Source organism: Trachurus trachurus, assembly GCF_905171665.1.
Source record: "Trachurus trachurus genome assembly, chromosome: 4".
Lineage (NCBI taxonomy): Eukaryota > Metazoa > Chordata > Actinopteri > Carangiformes > Carangidae > Trachurus > Trachurus trachurus.
In genome coordinates this window covers 2,286,834-2,311,089 of record NC_139898.1, presented here as the reverse complement: position 1 = coordinate 2,311,089, position 24,256 = coordinate 2,286,834, and the positions used below count along the sequence as shown (strand labels likewise).

General features: G+C 40.8%; 1 protein-coding gene across 1 annotated transcript; it reads left to right on the top strand.

The window, feature by feature from the left end:
- The first annotated feature begins 1,545 nt into the window (after window positions 1–1,545).
- On the top strand, window positions 1,546–23,894 carry slc5a9 (solute carrier family 5 member 9). The gene is made up of 14 exons (XM_083970637.1): window positions 1,546–1,617; window positions 4,681–4,799; window positions 5,188–5,259; window positions 8,310–8,414; window positions 10,029–10,193; window positions 10,329–10,434; window positions 12,221–12,301; window positions 12,487–12,692; window positions 14,410–14,545; window positions 19,224–19,331; window positions 21,098–21,248; window positions 21,831–21,999; window positions 22,229–22,444; window positions 23,557–23,894. The coding sequence occupies exons 1-14, from the start codon at window positions 1,596–1,598 to the stop codon at window positions 23,857–23,859; spliced, it is 1,959 nt and encodes a 652-aa protein (XP_083826763.1). The 5' UTR covers window positions 1,546–1,595; the 3' UTR covers window positions 23,860–23,894.
- Window positions 23,895–24,256: the final 362 nt, after the last annotated feature.

The window sequence follows — 24,256 nt, the reverse complement described above, 5'->3', positions numbered from 1 at the left end:
TTTATCTGCATGGGGATTATTTATTTGTTTCAAACATTTTTGTAACAAGGATATTTCATTCTTAAATGCAAGCCATGAAGGTGGGGATTTGGCATATCGACACTTTTGTACATAATATTTAGTAATGATAATGAGGTTATTCACCAAAAACTGTTTTTTGTTTTTGTTTTTGTTTTTTTATCTTTGAGGATTTCACCTATTGGAATGTTTTGAAAGGACCAGAAATCAATATTTATATGGAACTGGATGATATTAAGTTGTGCAGAGATTTCCACAAATTTTGGACAGTCTCACATTCGTAAAACAGGTGTTCTGTTGTTTCCAGATTCGTTTTACAAATATGACAGTTTTGTACAACAAATTTAAATCTTCTTTTTAAAAATTCATTTGAGGGATATTCCGCCTTCTCTCTCTCTCTGGTTGGCTGGATTTTCCGTTTGGGCTGCCGTACAAACAAGACCCCTTGCTTTATGCATGTATAAAATAATAACTATAAGGCTATGAAAACCAAACAAATTTTATTTTATAGCGATTATGCACTTATACAAATACAGTACAACATGGGTAGTATATTCAGATTTTGCCAATAAACCTTGCCAAATATTACACACTGGAACTTTAAATCATCTTTTATGAGGGCTCTGGTTCATGCCTAGTAAAATAGAGATGAGACTTTTCCTATTTTGAGAAGCCAATAGACATGCATGCTCATGTTATGGGGACCATAACCTGTTTATATGTCGTCATGTTCTACAAGGGGAAAAAAACATAATAATAAAAAAATAAACCTCCTGCCACAGCAGCTACAGCAGGTCAACCTGACTGCACACACAGCTATTCACTGTTTTTGAACATTTACATGAAGCAGCTCTGAGAACATACAGTGTGTTGTTGGTTTAACACTGAACAGTGAACCTATTCATCTGGCCACTTCAATGATAGATTGTTCAGTAGTATCAGTACTACAAATCATTGAACTTGCTGCTGATACCAGCTCTTGTTCATACTTGCTATCCTCAACACTTACTAGACATGCTGGATTGTGGGCTATGTACCATACTATGTACAATGCAGAGGATATCAGGAACCTTTGAAATTGTTGGTGTATCAATGTCAAACACAATAAGGCCTAGAGGAAAGAAACTTTGGAAACTTGTTTAGTGAAAGTGGTATTGATGAGAAATGAAGACACTTTGATCAACATGCTGAACTAAGAATGAAATTGTAGTATATACAAGTCTTAGTGGTATAGAAGACCATATTATTTTTGCAATTTTCATTGAGCTGTGGATCATTAATTAATTAAATATGGACTCAAACTGCACAATATCAGGGTGTTAGGGTCTTACTGTTGACACTTGACCTTTTGAATTTTATTATCAACGTTAGTCTTTGCCAAGAGATCATTGCTTCCTGGTGAAGTTTGACCATCTCAGTAACTGATTAATAATTAAGCTAAAGTCTGTCTTCACAGGCCTAACTCGTATGTTTCGCAGAACTGACTAACACAGAAACAGAGAGGAACTAATCAGGAGAGAAGCTGGAGGAACCAGTGGCTGAAAGAAGTCAACACGATCTGGAAGATTGGATTTGACATGGCTGCCACTTTCACTACAGGTCTGAATGTTTCTTCACTCAGTTAAAGCTCATATTGTAGGCTCACGGTGTGTAACTGTCTCTACACCAAGCTTTGCTTTTAAGTCATGTCAAACAGAGATTTTACAGACAGCTTCCGAGCATGAAACATAGGAATATAGGAGGAAACGGATACACGAGACACATGTTCACTGATAAAAGCAACAACAAAAAAGAATTAATCCTATCTTGACTTTCCTGATTGAATGTAACTTGCTCCAGATTGAATGTTGGTGCAAGGCGTATTACATGAACGTCCTCTCACTCGGCCCTAGGACCCACCAGACTTTTGAGGCTCTCCATCTAAGTCCATCTGTCTTCTCCACACTGAGAATGAGATTGTTGTCACTGCACCATATGATCAGTTCAGTTGGCTCACCATGTCTCTGTAGTTTAACTCATTACATTCAACTAATCATGACATCATAATTTAACACAAATGTCCAATGATAAACTGATGACGTGATGTTTGGTGTAATTGTCAAAGGTCAACTTCACTGTGAACATCTCCAGCCATTATTCAATTCTGTAACTAAAGCGCAGGACATTGTGACCATATTTCACTCAACTTCACTGGTTAATTGTTTTACAGTAGAATTTTATTAGATTTTTTTTAGCATCACAGACAGTAGTGCTCACATCATTTCAATATGGGCAAAACTCAGGAGAAGAAAAAAAACAAAACATGGAAGATGAAACAAAGGAAACAAACAAGACAGATCAGTGAATACACACATGAGCACATGAAGAAGCCTTTCTTCAAACTGTCAGGACACATGTATCCAGACCAGCCCTCTGTCTTGGCTGTGTTCAAGCCAAGTTGCAGCCTTGTAATACTAATCCAGTCTGTCCTTTCCCTCGTTGGGAAATCAGAGACTGAATCCACAAAGCTTTAGATGGATGGGCAGTCTTTACTATTTCTGTCAATTTATGGTATGGAAAGTATTCAGACCCCTTTACATTTTTCACTCTTTATTTCATTGCAGCCATTTGCTAAAATCAAAAAAGTTCATTTTATTTCTCATTAATGTACACTCAGCACCCCATCTTGACAGAAAAAAACAGACATGTATAATTTTTTGCTAATTTATTAAAAAAGAAAAACTGAAATATCACATGGTCATAAGTAACCCTTTGCTGTGACACTCATATTTAACTCACATGCTGTCCATTTCTTCTGATCCTCCTTGAGATGGTTCTACTCCTTCATTGGAGGTTACAAAATAATTTCTGCAGCACTCAAGGTTCCTAAGAGCACAGTGGCCTCCATAATCCTTAAAGTCAATTAAATATAATTTCAAATAATTAAAATGACTTTTATGCTGATGTGGGTGATGTTGTTGTTGAACGTCAGCAGGACTTTTAATTTGTTAAATGTTGGCAAAATGTTAAAATGTTCACATTTACATATTGTTTTAAGAATGATCTTATTGTAAAACAGTAGCCTAGAAATCTAGACATAGCGGCAGCAACTATATTTGCTATAGTTTGGCTTGTCAGGCTAGTTAAACAGTGTTTTTGGTAATAATATATATTAATTATTATAAATATTTACCAATTTATCGGTGTCTCCTGATTTTATGTCAACCCTGTTACCCTAACCAAAAAACCCTAGAAAAACAATGGTACATCCCAGATTTGACATGATTGACAGGAGTTTGCATCATCTCTGACCCAGGATGCTAACAGCTCAGTGACAAGTAACTTTCTCTCATCTCTGATATGCTATTTTTGACAAGCATACAACGTCAATCCTGTTACCACTTTTTAACATATAAATCTAAACAATTTTCTATTTCTCATAATATAATCAATATCTACAAGTAATTAGCTTTCAAAGTACATATCTTGTGCTTTAGCTAGCATTTATTTCCACTAATGGGCAAATTAGCTTGAAATAGTCAACCCTGTTACCTTTACAGCGTAGGCAGTAGAATGTGTGTCCTGTCATCTATTACTCCTGTCAGCCCTGTTACCATAATGTCAACCCTGTTGTTGTCATTAATTTGATGAAGAGGTAAAAAAAAAATTACTTTCAACTCTTACCATTATCATTTAAACTATAGACTTATATAGAAAATAATCTCAATGAAAACAGAGGCTAAAGTAGTGCTAATATATGTACCATATATTGCATATTTCTAATTAGAAATAGGCCTACTGTATATTGTAAAGCTAGGGTTGACGATTACGAAAACATTAAGAAGAAAAACTGTAATAAATTATGAAATTCCACAGCCTGAGATGGCACAGTGTCATTTCTTGTCATTTTAAACTTTCTTTGATTCCTGGCTACTTAAAAAATAGCAATTAAATATAGTCTAAATTTTAACTTTTCAAAGTTGAAAAGTCACCGATTTCATGGAATGATGTTCTTCATTAGTTCTTCATTAGTAGGCCTATAGTTGTGGGGGGAAAGGCAGACTGCCCCCAGCAATTCCTATAGTGCATTGCATTTACAAATGAACATTTACTTGTGTACCATATTTACTGTGGTTATGGCATTTTGATATGACAATAGATTTTTTAAAATGATGTAATTGATTATGTCGCTTAATCACTGCAGCCCAACTCTTGATGACACAGCAGCAGTGTGTCTCCTACAAACTCCCTGGTGATCTTTGAGACAAACACACTTCACAACTTCAAAATGAGAGGAACTGGGCCAATGTAGCCCACCACCTGCAGGGACAGGGACAGGGACAGGGACAGGGACAGGGACAGGGACAGGGACAGGGACAGGGACAGGGACAGGGACTGGGACTGGGACTGGGTTGAATGTGTGGATGTGAACAGTAGCCTATGTGCCTCTCTGGTGTTGAATCAAACAGCTACCATGAAAGCAGCTGACATTCTCACATCATCCATCGTCTTGTTGAGTTACAGTTGCTACTGGCACTTAGCCTTTCTTTCTTTCTTTCTTTCTTTCTTTCTTTCTTTCTTTCTTTCTTTCTTTCTTTCTTTCTTTCTTTCTTTCTTTCTTTTCAATGAGAGAGGAAAAATGCTCCTATACCATTGTGAAGTTGTGTTGTGCTTGGCATGCAGGAAGCAGCTCCTCTGGGTTCACCACGGCAGAAACTCCTGGCACACAATTCAGTTTGGATGCTGTTGACATCGCTGTGGTTGTTGTATATTTTATCTTTGTCATGGTGGTTGGAATCTGGGTAAGACATGGCTTAACTCACTTTATACTTACACGTTTAGTGTTGTTATGATGAGAGTATCCCAGAACATGCTTGGAGGAAATAGGCTCTGGATAATATCTGGTAAAGAGCCAATTTGTCTTTTAAAGGTTGATAATTTATTTATATAATTATTCACTATGCCTTATTTATTTAAAAGCAGCCGACACTGTTTCAAGTCAATACTGCACATTTCTTTATGAGCTTAACGTTACTTTCCATAGAGTAGTTTTTTTCCTCATCATCAAGAGCACATGATTGGTGCTTCTCTCTTTTTGGCTCTTGTTCTTTAGTCAATATGTATTTAGGTAAAGCCATCCTGCTTGTGATTAAAATGCACTGCTGATCTTATCCTCTGTCTCCTCTGCAGTCATCTGTGCGAGCCAATCGCAGCACTGTGGGAGGCTACTTCCTGGCTGGTCGTTCAATGACCTGGTGGCCTGTGAGTACCTGCTGTGCCCTGATGTTTTCACCTCAGTTCTATCAGCTCATACATATAGTATATGCTGTGCTGTCTGCACTCATACCCTGCTAAGGTAAACTAATGTGTGGTGCACCATTTCTTCACCATTATTAAAGGGATAGTAGCATTTTTTTTAAGTGGGGTTGTATGATCTACAAATAGCCCCTAAGTACTTTAATTGCAGTAGAAGACTCTCTGCACTCCTCCCGTTAGCAACGCCAGCTCCTCAAAGTGCAGGAAAAACACAGTTTTTATTTGGACCTAATCAACTGCTGATCGGTGGGCGCTAACCCATGGGCAGTGTTGTGCTAGTTACTGAAATATAGTAACTAGTTACAGTTACTAGTTACTTCATAAAAAAGTAACTCAGTTAGTAACTCAGTTACTTAAACCAAAAAGTAATGCGTTACTGAGAAAGTAACTTTTTCGTTACTTTAAAGGTTTTTTTTTTCCAATGCTCCCATTAAAGCAGAAGTGAGTGATATATTTGTGTTAATATAAGTCTTAAATAGTTATATCTTCCGACAGCAATCACTTACATAGAGTGTTTGGACTGAATCACGGGTCTGTCAGTCACTCTGCTCTGCTCTGAGCCGAGGAGAAAACATTTATCGTATCCTACAGTTTTTATCCAATGAGGAGAGAGAACGGCATGCAGGGCTGTGTGTGCAGCCAAGGGACGCCGTGAATGTGGCGACGTAGGGACGAGGACTGTTATGGTGCGTTCAAGGAAACTCGTATTTTTCCGACCGTGAAGTCGTACCAGTTCGATCTGGTACGAGTTCACAGGTCGGAAGTTACGAGTGGCCGTTATAGTGACTTTCACCGGTAAAACAGGTCGGAAAAACACGAGTGGGTTGCCTGAAACGCTACAAAGTCGTAAGTTGTGACTTGAAGCTGTAATTTACGATTTCAAAAGCCTGCCTGGAACGCAGCATTAGCGAAAACGACCGGACCACTTACTTCTGCTTTAAATAAAGGTTGATTGAATTCCCCTCTAACCTCATTTCAGTTCTGTAGCCTACTGATGCTGATGAAGAAACACGTGTTTTTATCTGTACAATTTTACCATCATCATCATGCTGCATGATATGTCAGCAGCAGCTTGACCTAACTGCAAAAAAATCTCGAGTTACGTTTAAGACTGTTTTCAGTGACGGAAGTAAATTCACTCCAGCGGTATTTTTTTTATCGATCGATCAGCTGTGTTTACCGTTTCAGGCGTCATAATTCGAGTCCGTCTGTCGGACTCCAACCGCTGCTGCTCGGGTGGAGTGGGTGCTTGTGTGTGCGCGCTGTGACTCGAGCTGTGTCCCAGTTCAGGGGCTGCAGCCTGAACTGAGACACAGCTTCGGTCTCGGATGCTGCGTTAGCAAAGTTACCTTAGCTCGCCGTCATGCCGTGCTCTGACCTGTCCAGTCCTCTTCATGTAGCGTGTTTGATAACGTGTGGGACGCTAGAGGGCGGCCACCAACTAGTGCTTAGTGTCTGTGCTCTGTCTTTCTTTCAATTCAATGAAACTTTAGTCAAAATTATTGATCGCTGAAATGTTATAGGAATGTTGTGTGCCGCTGTAAAACCTCACCAAAAGGAACGGAAAGGAACGGCGTAACGCAGCGTTTGGTAACGGGAACGGAGTTACTGATTTTAAAAAAACAACGCGTTACGTTATTAGTTACTGAAAAAAGTAACGGCGTTACGTAACGGCGTTACTAATAACGCGTTACTACCCAACACTGCCCATGGGCGGAGGGATATGTGAGTTGGTTAGGTCCAAATAAAAACTGCGTTTTTCATGCACTTTGAAGGGCTGGAAAAAATTATATTATAGTGAACAATGGAACTGTGTTTTTTTTCAGGTAAAAACTCTTTTAGGCCGCGAAAATAGGCCGTTTCTTTGGGTCCATTCACAACACTGTATGTTGTAAATCTCTGGGCAGGACTATGGGCTGGCGTTGCTAACGGGAGGAGTGCAGAGAGTCTTCTACTGCAATTAAAGCAGAAGTGAGTGATCCGGTTGTTTTCGCTAATGCTGCGTTCCAGGCAGGCTTTTGAAATCGTAAATTACAGCTTCAAGTCACAACTTACGACTTTGTAGCGTTCCAGGCAACCCACTCGTGTTTTTCCGACCTGTTTTACCGGTGAAAGTCATTATAACGGCCACTCGTAACTTCCGACCGGTGAACTCGTACCAGATCGAACTGGTACCACTTCACGGTCGGAAAAATACGAGTTTCCTTGAACGCACCATAACAGTCCTCGTCGCTACGTCACCACATTCACGGCGTTCCTTGGCTGCACACACAGCCCTGCATGCCGTTCTCTCTCCTCATTGGATAAAAACTGTAGGATACGATAAATGTTTTCTCTTCGGCTCAGAGCAGAGCAGAGTGACTGAGAGACCCGTGTTTCAGTCCAAACACTCTATGTAAGTGATTGCTGTCGGAAGATATAACTATTTAAGACTTATATTAACACAAATATATCACTCACTTCTGCTTTAAAGTACTTAGGGGCTATTTGTAGATCATACAACCCCACTTTAAAAAAATGCTACTGTCCCTTTAAAGTTGTTAGTTCATTTTGATTTAATTTTCTAATTACATTTGTGTATCCACAGTCTTTCTGAATAAATATTTTGAAACATTACTTATTAAGACAACTTACATTTGATTGATGTGCCCCAGCTAAGTTAATTGCAAATTTAAAGCTACACTTACTAAACAAAATAGTGATTAGATTTACACAGACAACAGTTGCAGTGTTTTGATGTCAATTTGTCACCATGATAGTGGCGTCATGAAATTTAACTGCATGAAGAAAAACTTGTTAGGCCTTTCCCTCTCTTCCTACTCTGCATTTACATCTGTATCTTGGTATCCAATACCAAGATACAATTTTATTGACAGACCAAATAATCACAATGTTTTTCACAGGCTGTGACCATTCTGTGATTTCTACACACTGGCTTTTTACAACAAAAGCAAAATAAAAATCTGGTGTTGTTTCTGTTTATTATCTGCTTATAGATTGGAGCTTCACTCATGTCCAGTAACGTTGGCAGTGGTTTGTTTATCGGTCTAGCAGGAACAGGAGCAGCAGGAGGCATTGCTGTCGGGGGATTCGAATGGAATGTAAGAAAAATAGTCTATGAGCTTTCCTTTTTTAACTTTATTGAGTGAACTGCATGTTCATTGCTCATTGTAGGTTATCCTGTACCAGGGTTATTATAGTTAACTAAAACTAAAACTGGCAGTGAAAAAATAAGTTAGTTAAAATGAAAATGACAATTCTTCCAAAAACGAGAACTAAATAAAAACTACAATAAACAATGCAAAACTAACTCAAACTAAACTGAATTGCAGATAACATCAGCTTAGTTTTAGTTTTCTTGGAGATGCTAAAGCTGCAGGAAGAAAACGCCACAGCTCAATATGGAATGGCTTCGAGTACAACCCATAAGAGTGCATGTAACGTGATGAGGACTGATGGGCAGGGCCGGCCACTGGCATAAACACTCTATGTGGTTGTTTAGGGCCACAGCCGTTAGATGGGGGGCCACATGATCAGAAAGGTACCGGTTCATTCAAGTCATTTTAACATCCTGAGGTCTGCACGCATGCTCTAAGCTTTATATGTAATGTGAAGTCAATATTCAGCTTCTTTTATCTCACATTTGAGAGAGACATTTGGTGAAAATAGAATGGCAGAATGACAACATTTGTGCTCAAAAGTAATCTTACAAAATTTCATTTTAGACTTGTTTTCTACACTTATCTATTACTGTATTCATATCCTATTTCAAGCACCAAAACAGTTCATTCTCATGATTGAAGGTGTGTTTTCACAAGGGATTTGAAATTTTTCAAAAAGCAGACCTCAAATTTCCAGCATTTGGCCTAAATTATTTCTTTATACAGTGTTCTAGGGCAAATTGGCCTCAGTGTGCTTACAGCGGAGGTTCTAATATTTAGACATAAAACACTTGAGTATTGTTACATCTGCAAGTATCTTAAAAAGATACATTTAAGAAAATATGTAAAAGTCGAGAAAATGGCCTCAAACCTCAGAGGGCATAAACATGTCTGCATTCAGTCTTAACCAGTGATTTGGTGTTTGAGCTTAGAGTGGGCCACAAACAAAAATCTTGTTTAGGGCCACCAAAATCCTAGGGCCGGCCCTGCTGATGGGAACATTTATGGGATGCAACTAAAAGGGAAAAAGCCCATACATTTGGAAGTTCATCTTCAGAGGTCTGACAGAGGCTTCCTAAAACTAAGACTAACACTAAATAAAAACTAAATAATAACTAGTAAATTCCTCAAAAATAACAACTAAACTATAACTGCTTGATCACTTGTTGAACTATAATAAAACTAAACTGAAAAAAAAAAATCAAACAAAAAAACGAAATTAAAACTAATGAAAATGTTTAAACTATAATAACCTTGTCCTGCATCCCTGTCTTGACTTAATAATACTTTTAAAGAGATTCATTGTCGCTATGGTTATTTTCTTGATGGCGAACCAATTCCAAATTTCTTACAGGTGATCACCATTTAATAATTGTATGACTTCCAGAAGCAGCTACATTAGTGATTTAGGTGTTTGACTAAATGAGGTGATTTGTGTAGTGCCAGCCTTTCATTCTTCTCCATGTACTGCATTCATTGTAGGCCTTTTAATTAAAAGAGAAATAGCAGACAATACAAACATTGTGTGTTTTTGTAACCTGTGTGTTTGTGTAGGCAGCATGGGTCCTGGTGGCTCTGGGTTGGATCTTTATTCCTGTCTATATTTCTGCCGGTGTGGTGACCATGCCTGAATACCTGGCCAAACGTTTTGGAGGCCGGAGGATACGCATATACATGTCTGTACTGTCACTCATCCTCTACATCTTCACCAAAATATCTGTAAGACATTCTCACTCACCCTCACGCTTTTTCACTTGGCAGATTCTTTTATACTAAGTGACATTTCTGTGTGTGTATTTGTGTACACTCCTGTGTGTGTGTTCATGTGTGCGTGTTGTGTTGTTGTGTTACCAGACAGATATCTTTTCAGGAGCTTTGTTCATCCAGGTGTCGTTGGGCTGGGATCTCTATCTTTCCACAGGTATACTGCTGCTGGTCACTGCTGCTTACACTGTGGCAGGTAAGCACACACTGATGATGGTATTTTTTCTTTTTTTAAACATCCTCCCTTTCCGACAATTCCTTTAAAGCAGAAGTAAGCGATCCGGTGGTTTTGTCTAACTTCTTGTCAGCAGATGGAGTTAGCAGTCCCCGCCCTCGTCCCTACGTCACCACATTCATGCACATCCCTTGGCTGCACACACAGAGAGGACCGCCCCTTTATGCCGTTCTCTCTCCTCATTGGATAAAGGTTGTAGGATACAAGGAAAGTTTTCTCCTCGGCTTACAGCAGAGCAGAGTGACTGACAGACCCGTGTTTCAGACCAAACACTCTATAGAAGTGATTGCTGTCTGAAGATACAACTATTTAAGACTTATATTAACACAAACATTCCACTGACTTCTGCTTTAATTGCGTATTTTTTTTCCCCAAAAGATTTTGCACTGGTTGGGCTTAAAGCAGAAGTAAGCGGAATTTTTGTGTTAATATAAGTCTTAAATAGTTGTATCTTCCGACAGCAATCACTTCTATAGAGTGTTTGGTCTGAAACACGGGTCTGTCAGTCACTCTGCTCTGCTGTAAGCCGAGGAGGAAACTTTCCTTGTATCCTACGACCTTTATCCAATGAGGAGAGAGAACGGCATAAAGGGGCGGTCCTCTCTGTGTGTGCAGCCAAGGGATGCGCGTGAATGTGGTGACGTAGGGACGAGGACCAATAGATCTATGACGAGGGCGGGGACTGTTAACTCCATCGGCTGACAGGAAGTTAGCCAAAACCACCGGATCGCTTACTTCTGCTTTAAGGCAATAATGAAAGGAGTTGGTTAAGTTTAAGTAGAGGCTAGACAGGCAGACTAGTCCCTGTCTGCACTCTGCTGCGTAATTACGCACAACCATGTGGGTATTCCTCTATCAGCATGTCTTTAAAGGGGGTCATCCCTATGTTCCCTCAGCCCTATGTTCCCTCATTTCTAACTTTTGTTGTCACTGAAAATTAGGCCCTATTCCCACAGCCCTTTGGTCCCACCATTGGTTGGGTTTAGGCAATGAAGAAAGGAGTTGGTTAAGTTTAGTAAAAAGACCAGGTAGAGGCTAGACAGGCCAGATAGACAGAGTCCAGATAGGTAGAGAGAGTCCAGAGGGAACATAGGGCTGAGGGAACATAGGCACGCTCCCTCTTAAAGAAGGGAGTCACCTGTTGAGTAACGCACATTTCCTTATATTGAAAGTCTTGTCGGAATGGAGGGGACGTTCGCATGTCGGAATAGCGGTATGTCGTAGTGGTGGTGGGATGTCGGAATGATAGCATGTAACCCACTATCACAGTCTCCAGACAGTAACCATGAAAAAGATTCTGGACTTTGGGCGGCTGTGGCTCAGGAGGTACAGCGAGTTGTCCACTCGTTGTCGGTGTTCGATTCCAGGCTCCTCCAGTCAACGTGTCGAAGTGTCCTTGGGAAAGACACTGAACCCACACTTGCCCCCCGATGCGTCCATTGGGTGTATGAATGTGTGTGAATGCTTAGTTACCTAGCGCTGTATGAATGTGTGTGAAAGGGTGAATGTGACCTACAGTGTAAAGCGCTTTGAGTGGTCCAAGAGACTAGAAAAGCGCTACATAAGTGCAAGTCCATTTACCATTTACTTTCAGTCATTTAAATCAGTGATGTGCAGTGTTTGATCTAACAGGCTCTATAAACTGTCTGATCTGCCATCTCCTTGTTGACTGCTGACTTATGTTGCATGTATGATGTGTGTGTGTGTGTGTGTGTGTGTGTGTGTGTGTGTGTGTGTGTGTGTTTAGGTGGTTTGGCAGCAGTGATCTACACTGATGCACTTCAGACTGTGATCATGGTTGGAGGAGCCTTTGCGCTGATGTTCATAGGTAGGTTGCACACTCATGCTCACACACACACAGAGAATAAAGCACTCAACATACACTTTTTGAAAAGAAGAAATTTTGTGTGAACTTTTGTTACATACACATAACACATTATATTATAGCCTCTCCAAACTGTCTGATGTTGCCTGTATAATGTATGATGTGTGTATGTGTGTGTTTTTTGCCAGCATTCTCCAAAGTTGGCTGGTATGAGGGTCTTGTGAACTCTTATATGTCAGCTGTTCCCTCCGTGACAGTTGCCAACACTACATGCCACCTACCTCGCAGTGATGCGTTCCACATGTTCAGAGACCCGGTGTCAGGGGATATACCCTGGCCAGGTCTGGTGTTCGGGCTGACCGTGCTGTCCACGTGGGTCTGGTGCACAGATCAGGTGACTTTGACTGCACTTAACACCTGTTGTTCATGAAATGTTCTTTCTCGTCGGGCATTATCCCTTAGACTACGTATTTTAGCTTGAGATCAGGACCATGTCTGATACCATACAGTGCTTGTTGGATCTTATCAAAGTCACTTTCAAAGACACTTTGTCTTCGCAGCATCAGCAACAGATGACGTAAAGGAGGAAAAAAAGGTTGTTGACATACTGGGCTCTTGTTTCTCGGCGCGGTGCAAGGTGGCACAGGGTAGATAGATAGATAGATAGATAGATAGATAGATAGATAGATAGATAGATAGATAGATAGATAGATAGATAGATAGATAGATAGATAGATAGATAGATAGATAGATAGATAGATAGATAGATAGATAGATAGATAGATAGAATTATTACTCTTATTGCCTTAATCCGACTATAACTGGACAACTGAAGTGCATGTAAACACCTTAGTCCGACTGAAATCGGAGTTGGAGAACTCCGATTAAGACACCCCAATAATTTCTTAATACACCTTAGTCAGAGTATAACTGGACAATGCATGCGTGCATGCTCCACAACCGTAGAGATGGGAGAGAGAGAGATGCGCGCATCCAGCCCAGACTGGTGCGTCTTGTCGGGAACTGCAGTTGAGAACTTATTATTAAGCTTATAAGTTGTTTATATTCAATTTTTTACGAGGTGACAGAAAAGTCAACAGGACAGGAGGCGTATTAACCTGCTGAAACAACAGGTGACGCCACATGAGGGGGCGGACCCCGTCAGTTATTCGGTTTTTTCAGTTGCATGTATATTGAGACAAGGACAGAAGTCTGATTTGACGCCAAAATCGAATTTTGAGCATAGCTCGATTAAGCTCTGCATGTAAACGTAGTGTGTTGCATGACCAGTCCAGTCCAGGGTGCCGAACCCCACGCAGTGCTAGCTTCGTGCAGGGCAACACGGCCACGGGCAGTTTGGCAGACTTCAGTGCGCCTCGAGATAGGTGTGGCAGCGCAACAGGGGGAGGTGTCAACAGATTCAGCTTGGCGCAGTGACAATTTCGTGCGAAATTTCGTCCGAAAATGCGCTGAAAGCTCTCCAGCTCCAACCTGGTCTACTTTTGGTGCAGGGTGGAGCACAGCCGGTCTAGTGGTAGTTTGGCTGACCAGGGCGCAGTGCACACACATCACTAAAACCTCAGGCAGGTTTCCAGAATGTCAGGCACATTTCAATACAATAAATAAGTCTTGTAGTAACATGTGATCACATGTTACCACATGTGGAAAATGGGTTCAGATGGGAATTCACATAAAACTGGGCCAAAACCACATGATTCCCATGAGCAAAATGTTTCCCATGTGGAAAATCACATGTGAAGTTCATGTGGTTTTAATACCACCTTGTAGGTCAGTTGGCTGTAGTCCTAAAAAGAACATTTGATTCTTTCAATTTTCAGTCTTGCCAAACAGACATAATCACGCAGCACATGTTTTACATTTTGATTTAATTTATCACAAGTGTTCCTCGCAGAAAAAAGACAAAAAAGTTATCGCCACAGTATCATAAAATAATTATCCAAAATTAAATGTCATGACTTGTTCAAGTTGATGTTTTCTCATCCAGTTTCACCATTCCCATCCATGTCAATTTGTGCTTTATCCAAAGATATTTTGACCAGTGTGTGTGTGTGTGTGTGTGTGTGTGTGTGTGTGTGTGTGTTTCTTGGCAGGTTATAGTCCAGAGATCTCTGTCAGCCAAGTCTTTGTCTCATGCCAAAGGAGGAAGTGTGTTAGGAGGCTACCTCAAGGTGCTGCCCATGTTTTTCATTGTCATGCCAGGCATGATTAGCCGAGCACTGTTCCCAGGTCAGTCTGCCTCTCTCTTTGTTAAACTGTAATGTCAAATGTTAGAGTACAGACAATATTTTGATTTGATCGCTTCATTTAAACAGTTTTTGGGCTCACCAATCAACCAATAAATACTCCAGTATGGATTATAGTATAGTATGAAGACTTAGTTGATAATAATTCAACTATTGCTAACGTTGTTTAGAGTTGTGCTGTACTGGATTGCTTTTTCATGGCTTCCCCATGCTCAAAAACACTTGAATATTTGCACTGGCCTGGCAAAAGTTTACATCTGATAGGATTGGGACAGAGTGGAATGCCTCAGTAGCGCCCCCAGCTAATTTCTGAAAAAACCTCTACTTTGGGGTTACTTTGTAGTAGATGTAAGTCTCTGCCAACCAACAAACATGAATTCTTTATTATATTGTATTGCATTGTTATGTGCAATTTTTTGGAATTTGGGGACCTCATGCTCATACATAACTAACACCTAGGATATATAAGGGTTATTAAAAGCTTGAGTTTCCATCATAGTACATGGGCCTGGCCACCAGTTTCAATCATTCTGCACACAAAATCAAACTGTTCGGGCAAACTAACGCAAGCACACAATTTTAGAGCTGCCCCAAACCCAAGTATCAACGTGAAAAAAACGATAGGAAGGTGTACTTGGGTCACTTCACGAAGACTGAACCCAAAGAAACGACTGGAGCACTCGATACATGCAGATATTTAATAACAATACAGGTGCACAACACCTAACGTTTCGACGCAATGCGTCTTCATCAGAGGTAAGCAGAACATAGGGTGACACAGCAGCTTATATAGTCCCTCCCTGGAGTTCATTCATTTCATTGGCTTATGCCGTAAGCCAATGATGTTCTTACACTCACCAGATGGGCGATACTAGATCAAAGGGCAACTTAGGCCCACCCACCACGAATAGGCTACACAAACAATATACAAAATAGCCTATAATACAAACAATTAATTAAAGCGAAAAAAAGAGAGAAAGAAAAACATATACAGATGGGAGAAATAGTTAGTCATCATCACAATCAGTAATATAATACTAAAGGAAACATGATAAATTGAGTTCCTCGTTAAGTCCGTGCGGTTCAACGGTGTTGAGTGTGTAAATCCAGTGGGCTTCTCTTCTGAGGAGTTTCTTGATGATATCCCCTCCTCTCTGTGAGGGAGATATTTTTTCGATGGCGCAGAATCGAAGGGAAGCACAGGAGCCATGATTAGCCGATACATAATGGCGTGCTATCGCATAGTCCATGTTGTTATTGCGGATAGCAGCCTTATGTTCGGCTATTCTGGCTTTCAAAGGGCGTTTCGTCTGTCCCACATAAACTTTCCCACATGGACATTTCAAGCAATATACAACGTGGGTGGTGCTACAGTTAATAAAAGAATTGATTTTGTATTTCTTCCCGGTGTGGGGGTGACAAAAGTACTTAGAGTCTGAAGAATTAGAACAATGAGTGCAGTGACCACATCTGTAAAAACCCGTAGGTGGAGGGGGCAACCAGGTGATCTTGGGTGGGGAGGGGCTCATAACTGTATGAATCAGTCTGTCCCCTTCAGACTCTAAGTACTTTTGTCACCCCCACACCGGGAAGAAATACAAAATCAATTCTTTTATTAACTGTAGCACCACCCACGTTGTATATTGCTTGAAATGTCCATGTGGGAAAGTTTATGTGGGACAGACGAAACGCCCTTTGAAAGCCAGAATAGCCGAACATAAGGCTGCTATCCGCAATAACAACATGGACTATGCGATAGCACGCCATTATGTATCGGCTAATCATGGCTCCTGTGCTTCCCTTCGATTCTGCGCCATCGAAAAAATATCTCCCTCACAGAGAGGAGGGGATATCATCAAGAAACTCCTCAGAAGAGAAGCCCACTGGATTTACACACTCAACACCGTTGAACCGCACGGACTTAACGAGGAACTCAATTTATCATGTTTCCTTTAGTATTATATTACTGATTGTGATGATGACTAACTATTTCTCCCATCTGTATATGTTTTTCTTTCTCTCTTTTTTTCGCTTTAATTAATTGTTTGTATTATAGGCTATTTTGTATATTGTTTGTGTAGCCTATTCGTGGTGGGTGGGCCTAAGTTGCCCTTTGATCTAGTATCGCCCATCTGGTGAGTGTAAGAACATCATTGGCTTACGGCATAAGCCAATGAAATGAATGAACTCCAGGGAGGGACTATATAAGCTGCTGTGTCACCCTATGTTCTGCTTACCTCTGATGAAGACGCATTGCGTCGAAACGTTAGGTGTTGTGCACCTGTATTGTTATTAAATATCTGCATGTATCGAGTGCTCCAGTCGTTTCTTTGGGTTCAGTCTTCGTGAAGTGACCCAAGTACACCTTCCTACCTGCTGGTCCTGTCTGAGAGCACCGATCTACCCGGCTGAAGCGCAAGAGCACCCTTCCTTTTGAAAAAAACGATATAAATGTTCCACGAAAAAATTTAATCTCCAACTTAAGCCCTCTGAGCCTCTCAGTAGCGTAACTAAGTGTACAGATAAATACCTTTGCTTAAAGCCCCAGTATGTAACTTATTTGGCTTTTTATTAGCAAAAATCAAATATGTCTTTCATAAATATGTATTTCACTGAAGTCGAATCACACCCGCATACAAATGAAAGCTTTCTGGTACCTTAGAATGAGTTGTTACAAGTCGTTACAAATACATAAGTGGGCGACGCACCGAACCGAGGCGGCCATGTTGCATCACCATTTTTTTTTTTTACGTTGAGTGGCAGCGTGACCGTAGGTAACCACGGAAACTCAGCGGAGCTGTCAGCTCGGCCTGTTAAAACTGTCACCACTGTGTAGTGTGAGGAAGGACGGAGGCACTGGTGTTGCATTCAGGTGCAGTCAGGCAGACGGCCACCAGAGAAAGACGGTAAACCGTGGGTCAGGTAAACAATACCACATCACCATGACAACATATTGTCAGGCCTGTATTGTTTTGCCTCGTGCTGGCGGACCACTTGTTTACATAGACGCTTGTTTATCCTGTTACATGCAGCGTCTGTTGTCTGTCTGACGTCTGCTCGATTTCACGTGAATGCAACATCAAGAATACGTTCAGATATGCAACCGCACCGCTAGATGGGGGGAATTCCTACATACTATACCTTTAAGCTAAAGATGGGCTGTCTTTTTATTAAGATCAACTATGTCTGTGTTTCTTAAATGCATTAACAAATAGGAAGTGAGCTGGGGTCATCTTTATATAATTCTGCCTTCTATCTATTTATGTTTATGATTGACCTTGCCATTTCTGAGAGTGATGTCTGATCCCATTGGCTGCATTGGGGGGTAATTGAGAGTGCCTCAGCCATAGCACCACAGTGTTGGCCAAACATAAACAAAGTAGACACTGTTAAAAGCTTTCACCTCCCCTGCTTACGCAGCATTAATATGTTACCACATTAACATCCAGCCGGATAAATGAAACTATTACAGCCTTATTGGTGTTAAAATGTCACCTGACCAACTGAATCAAGATTTCTTCTCTGGGCCTAATATGAGTCAAAGTAGCCTACATGCAAAATAGCATCAACACAGTTATCATAATTAAAAAAAACAATTTCTTAAAGGGATAGTTCACCCAAAATTGAAATTTCACTCATTATCTACTCACCCTCATGTGGACTAAGGGCTGGGAGAAGTTTCAGAGTCCTCCGTGGCTTCTCTGAGTTAAAGGGGGTCTCGGCGTAGCAGTGCATGTCCATATAACGGTTGCAAATGGATACCAACTGTCTTCGTAACAAAAAGACACACCAAAAAACATCCAAATACCTCCATGCTGCTCATATGTAATGTCCGTCTTGTATTGAAGCCCCGAAATGCGAAATTGTCCCGAAAAAATGAAATAAGTCTATGCTTGTTTTGTAGCGGAAGCTTCTCGAAGCTCCTCTTCCCGGTTCGTCAAATTTGGACGAACTGGGAAGAGGACAGACCCTGGTTCGTCCAACTTTGACGAACCAGGAAGAGGAGCATGGAGGTATTTGGATGTTTTTTGGTGTGTCTTTTTGTTACGAAGACAGTTGGTATCCATTTGCAACCGTTATATGGACATGCACTGCTACGCCGAGACCCCCTGTAACTCAGAGAAGCCACGGAGGACTCTGAAACTTCTCCCAGCCCTTAGTCCACATGAGGGTGAGTAGATAATGAGTGAAATTTCAATTTTGGGTGAACTATCCCTTTAATTGACCATTTTTGCAGCCTATAGTTCAACCCTTTAGAAACATGATGTAGCAAAATGTTTTTCCTCTACTTGTGCCCCTGAAATCATGTTAGTAGGGCCCTCTCTACCACCAAGTTTGCAATATGAACCACTTTAAAATACAGTGATGTAACACTTAAACATACCAGAGTTAGTCATGCCATTGAACAGTCATTGGTTCATATCAATGTATTATTTGGGTCTGGGTCACAACACGAGTTGGGATGACATATAGCCTAGTTAGTAAATAGTGAAAACTGAGCAAGAAGGGTCAGAATTTTTGTTTGTATAAACATATTTCCCTCTACTACCATCGGTTACTGAATGATAATTGGTGTCAAGGTTGTGATGAGATTTCAGAAACTTTCTGAAAGTAAAGATTTACATGTTTTATTCTCTCCTCTTACCTGCGTGTGTATATAGATGAAATAGGTTGTGTGGACCCAGCGGTGTGTCAGAGCGTGTGTGGAACCCCAGTTGGTTGCTCCAACATCGCCTACCCTAAACTAGTGATAGAGCTAATGCCCGTGGGTAAGTTGTTTTCAATCTAGCATTTGACATATAATTATGCAGGAGCCTCCTTTCCAAGTTTTTGTACCCGTTTCCCCATTCCCATTGCAGTTTCCACACAGTGTCAATCAATCAATCAATCAATCAATCAATTTGTTTATTTCGGGCATGTCAATTTAAATCATCATCATCACACTTCATCTTAGTTCAATAATACAATACACATGGCCGAAAGGGAAAGCGGGAGAAGCAAAAGCTTATCTAGTCCCGCCCCTATTACCCACAGAATAAAAATCAATCTGCTTTATCTGAGGCTACCATGACCAGAGAGCGTGTGTGTGTGTGTGTGTGTGTGTGTGTGTGTGTGTGTGTGTGTGTGTGTGTGAACTGCAATGTTTGGAGGCTGTAACTCCACAAAGCAATTACACTGACAATCTTGCATTGATCTGGCTTTGAATGGATCCTCACTGCCAACTGTCAGGACATATAGAGGAAACTTCAGACAATAAATTCAACACTCATAAAATAGATAGTAAATATGAAACAATTTGTGTCATTAAAGGACAATTCCGGACAAATTCAACTTGTTTTATAGTTTCAAAATTCCACAGATAAACTTGAATGCTGTCTGTCAGCATTAGGGCAAATTCAACTCAATGCTGTATTTTCCTAACATTTTATGTCTAAAAGAAGGAATCTGAAGATTTTCAGTTTAATTGCTCCTGTTTTGCCGTAGTTGTGTTTCTGTCCCTGCATCGCCACGGCAGCAATGAATGGGAGTGGATGGAAGTTCCACTGCTTAGGCTGTTTACATCCCTCAAAGCCGAAATTTTGTTCCACAGACAGCGTCAGATGGCGACTCAAACATGCACCCAGAAGTTTATTTACTTCAAGCAAGTCAAGAGTTGATATTCCTGTGTTTGTGACACAAACGGGAGCTTCCAACTGTACGTAAACACACCGAGCGCATTAACTTGGGTCTAGCGCAAGACTCCGCGAGACTTTGAATTAGATCTAGTTTTACAAACATGTCGGCTTGCTTGAAGTAAATAAACGTCTGGGTGCATGTTTGAGTCGCCAACTGACGCTGTCTGTGGAAAAAAAAGTGCTGCTTTGAGGGATGTAAACAGCCTAAGCAGCGGAACTTCCATCCGCTCCCGTTCATCGCTGCCGTGGCGATGCGGGGACAGACGCAACTACTGCAAAACAGGAGCAATTAAACTGAAAATCTTCAGATTCCTTCTTTTAGACCTTAAATGTTAGGAACATACAGCCCCGAGTTGAATTTGCCCGGAATTGTCCTTTAACATTCATGCACATTATGAAACTAATGCTGACAGACAGCATTCAAGTTTATCTGTGGAATTTTGAAACTATAAAACAAATAGCTTTCTATTCCACTTCCATGTTTTTTCCATATTCCATGTTGTAAACTGTTTTCTTGTCTGTAACAACATCTACTGCACATCTGTCCGTCCTGGGTGAGGGATCCTCTGTCTCTCACCCTGGGGTTTCTCCTGTTTTTTCTTGGGAGTTTTTCCTCAGTTGATGTGAGGGTCCAAGAGCAGAGGAAGTTGTTATAATGCTCTGTAAAGCCTTTTGAGACAAAATGGGCTATACAAATGTCTTGCCTTGCCTTAAATCATGAAGATGCCAGTAAAAAATGTAAGGACGAGAAGAACAGACAACAAATCAATGTAATGATACTGAACTATAGATGTATATTTGGACTATTTGGTCTTTCAGTATTGTTTTTTTTCTTCTGTGTAATGGCAATCTTTGCGCAGGTCTCCGTGGTCTGATGCTAGCAGTGATGTTGGCTGCTCTGATGTCATCGCTGACCTCCATCTTTAACAGCAGCTCCACTCTGTTTACCCTGGACCTCTATCATCGAGCTCGACCCACAGCTTCTGAGATGGAACTCATGATTGTTGGGAGGTAGGGAATACAAATGAACCGGTACTGACACAAGTATCAGTGATTCAGGTTCATAAATACAGTGTAGGACTTTGCCCTCTCCCTCTGTGCACACCTCTATCATGGAAATTAGCCCAAGTAAAAAAAAAAAGCAAAGCACTGACCTTTGAGATAGGTGTGTCAGTAATTATTATTCAATTATTAATTATCATAATGTACAATTATGTAGATCTAAAAAATCCTGCTTAACGACTTTTTTAGTCCTCCAAATTTGACAGAGTGGTTAATAATATGTTTTCCTGTGGTATTATAAACTTAAGACACATATTTATTCTTGGTTTACCCGGTCTTTAATATTACCAAAGCTTAAGTATGGCTGCAGATTTTCAGATATGACTGGCACCAACAGAAGTTGTAAGTGAATGGTAGTTGTTTTGCTATGGTCCAAAATTCAAAAGACAAACCCAATCTAAAGACAAAGGATTCTGTATTGTCAAACTTTAGGCACATGTATCTTACTGTAATTTGTCCTCTATTTGTGACATCACTGCTTTTGTGAAGTAAACACAATGATAATAATAATAGTACTGTGTGTATTTTCAGGGTATTCATTCTGGTATTGGTGGTTGTCAGTCTGTTGTGGATTCCAGTCATCCAAACAGCCAACAGTGGCCAGCTGTTTGATTATATCCAGTCAGTGACCAGCTTTCTAGCTCCTCCCATTACTGCTGTTTTCCTAATGGCTATCTTCTGGCCGCGTGCCAATGAGCAGGTGTCTCTCCCTCTCTCTCTCTCTTGTTCTCACACACACACACTTGTTATAAACACACTCATATTTTTGACAAATTTCATTCATACATTTGACAGATTTTCCATTTAGAATTTCAATTATTGTCAGGCTAAATTTCTTAAATGTATATGTACGGATGTTGTTTCTGCTAGGACATAGTTTTGACTCTGGACCTAGATGACTGTGCCATAATGTTTTGTGATTGGTGCAGGGTGCTTTCTGGGGTCTGATGATTGGACTAGTGGTGGGACTGGTCCGCATGGTTCTTGAGTTCTCCTTTTTAGCTCCTTCCTGCGGTCAGCCTGACCATCGGCCTGCTGTTCTGGCTGATGTCCACTACCTGTACTTTGCTCTCATCCTGTTGGCTCTCACCTGCCTCATCATTGTAGCTGTAAGCTTGATGACTGCCCCAATACCGGAATGCAATGTAAGGAACATGCCCTGTATAATCATTTCATTCATTTATGTTCTCATCTGTTCTCAGATTTGAGCATCATAAATACTATTATTCGTCTAAGTCCTCAGTATTTTGCAATTTGCAGACAAAGCAAGATATTCATACAGGGTAGTTTAATAATGTTCAGCTGTGCCAGAAAGTCCCTTAAAGGTACATAGGAATTCCTCCCATCTAGCGTTGCGGTTGTATATCACAAGCAACTCAATCGTATTTTTCATGCTGCATTCACCTGAAATTGGGCAGACAGCAGACGGCAGACAGCCGCGTAACGGCATAAACAAGCCTCTATGTAAACAAGTGGTCCGTCAGCATGAGGCAAAACAACACACGTGACAATATGTTGTCATGGTGATGTCGTATTGTTTACCTGACCCACGTTTTACCGGCTTTCTCTGGACTTCTATCTGGTTTGTTACCAACAGCCGTCTGCCCGACTGCAGGTGAATGCAGCATCAGTGTAACGCTCCATTCCTCCTCACTGCGTTACCGCGGTGACTTTTCACAGACGCCACCTCGACCTGAGCCGACAGCTCCGGTGTCTCCGCTTAGTTTCCGTGGTTTCCTACCGTCACGCTGCCACTGAACGTAAAAACATGGAGACACCACATGGCAGCCAGCACCGAGCTTACCCGCTCCATGGAGATATGAATGATATGAACGGCTAATTCAGAGCTGAAAGGAACACTTCACTTTGTTGATGGGGGGGATTACTGAATAATGAATGAAAAACAGACTTTTGAACCAAATAATCGATTTTCATGAATAGATAACAGAAGTTACACAATGTCCCTTTAATTGTCTACTATGTCTGCTTGATTATTGCAAAGGCTGCAGAGATAAATACCTCGATTTATGATGGGTGCACAACAGTTTAAACACTTACTCGGTCCAGCACCAGCAGCAATATGAAACCTTTTTGTAATATTGCACCACTGCTCACATCAATGTTTTTTTTTTACCACTCTAATATTTCTATGCATTCTGTGCACTATATGGAGCACTATTAGGTACTTATAGTCAGCCTGTATCACATGTTGTATAGTGTAGACTGTTTTTTCTTCATCTCCTCATCTCCTTTCCAGCTTCACAGGCTCACTTGGTGGTCCAGATATAGTCAGGAGCCTCGGATCGACCTCACAGGATCCCAGATCGCGTCCGGCCCAGTCAACTCTACCAGCCGCTGTTGTCTCTCAGATTCCTGGTGGCGGAGAGCTGCTTTGTGGCTCTGTGGTCTAACTGGTCTAAACTCTACCTCTGCACCTCCAGTGGCTGAAAACATTGAACTGAACTCCCTGCAGGAGACTCCATTCTGGAGAAGAGTCTGTAACATTAACGCCCTGCTGCTACTTACTATTAATGTGTTTCTGTGGGGATACTTTGCTTAATTTGCAGGTGTCATGAAAGCAGGGTCGGCCCTAGGATTTTGGTGGCCCTAAACAAGATTTTTGTTTGTGGCCCACTCCAGCACAAACACCAAATCACTGGTTAAAACTGAATACAGACATGTTTATGCCCTCTGGGGTTTGAGGCCATTTTCTCGAATTTAACATATTTTCTTAAATTTATCTTTTTAAGATACTTGCAGATGTAGCAATACTCAAGTGTTTTATGTCTAAATATTAGAACCTCCGCTGTAAGCACACTGAGGCCAATTTGCCCTAGAACACTGTATAAAGAAATAATTTAGGCCAAATGCTGAAAATTTGAGGTCTGCTTTTTGAAAAATTTCAAATCCCTTGTGAAAACACACCTTCAATCATGAGAATGAACTGTTTTGGTGCT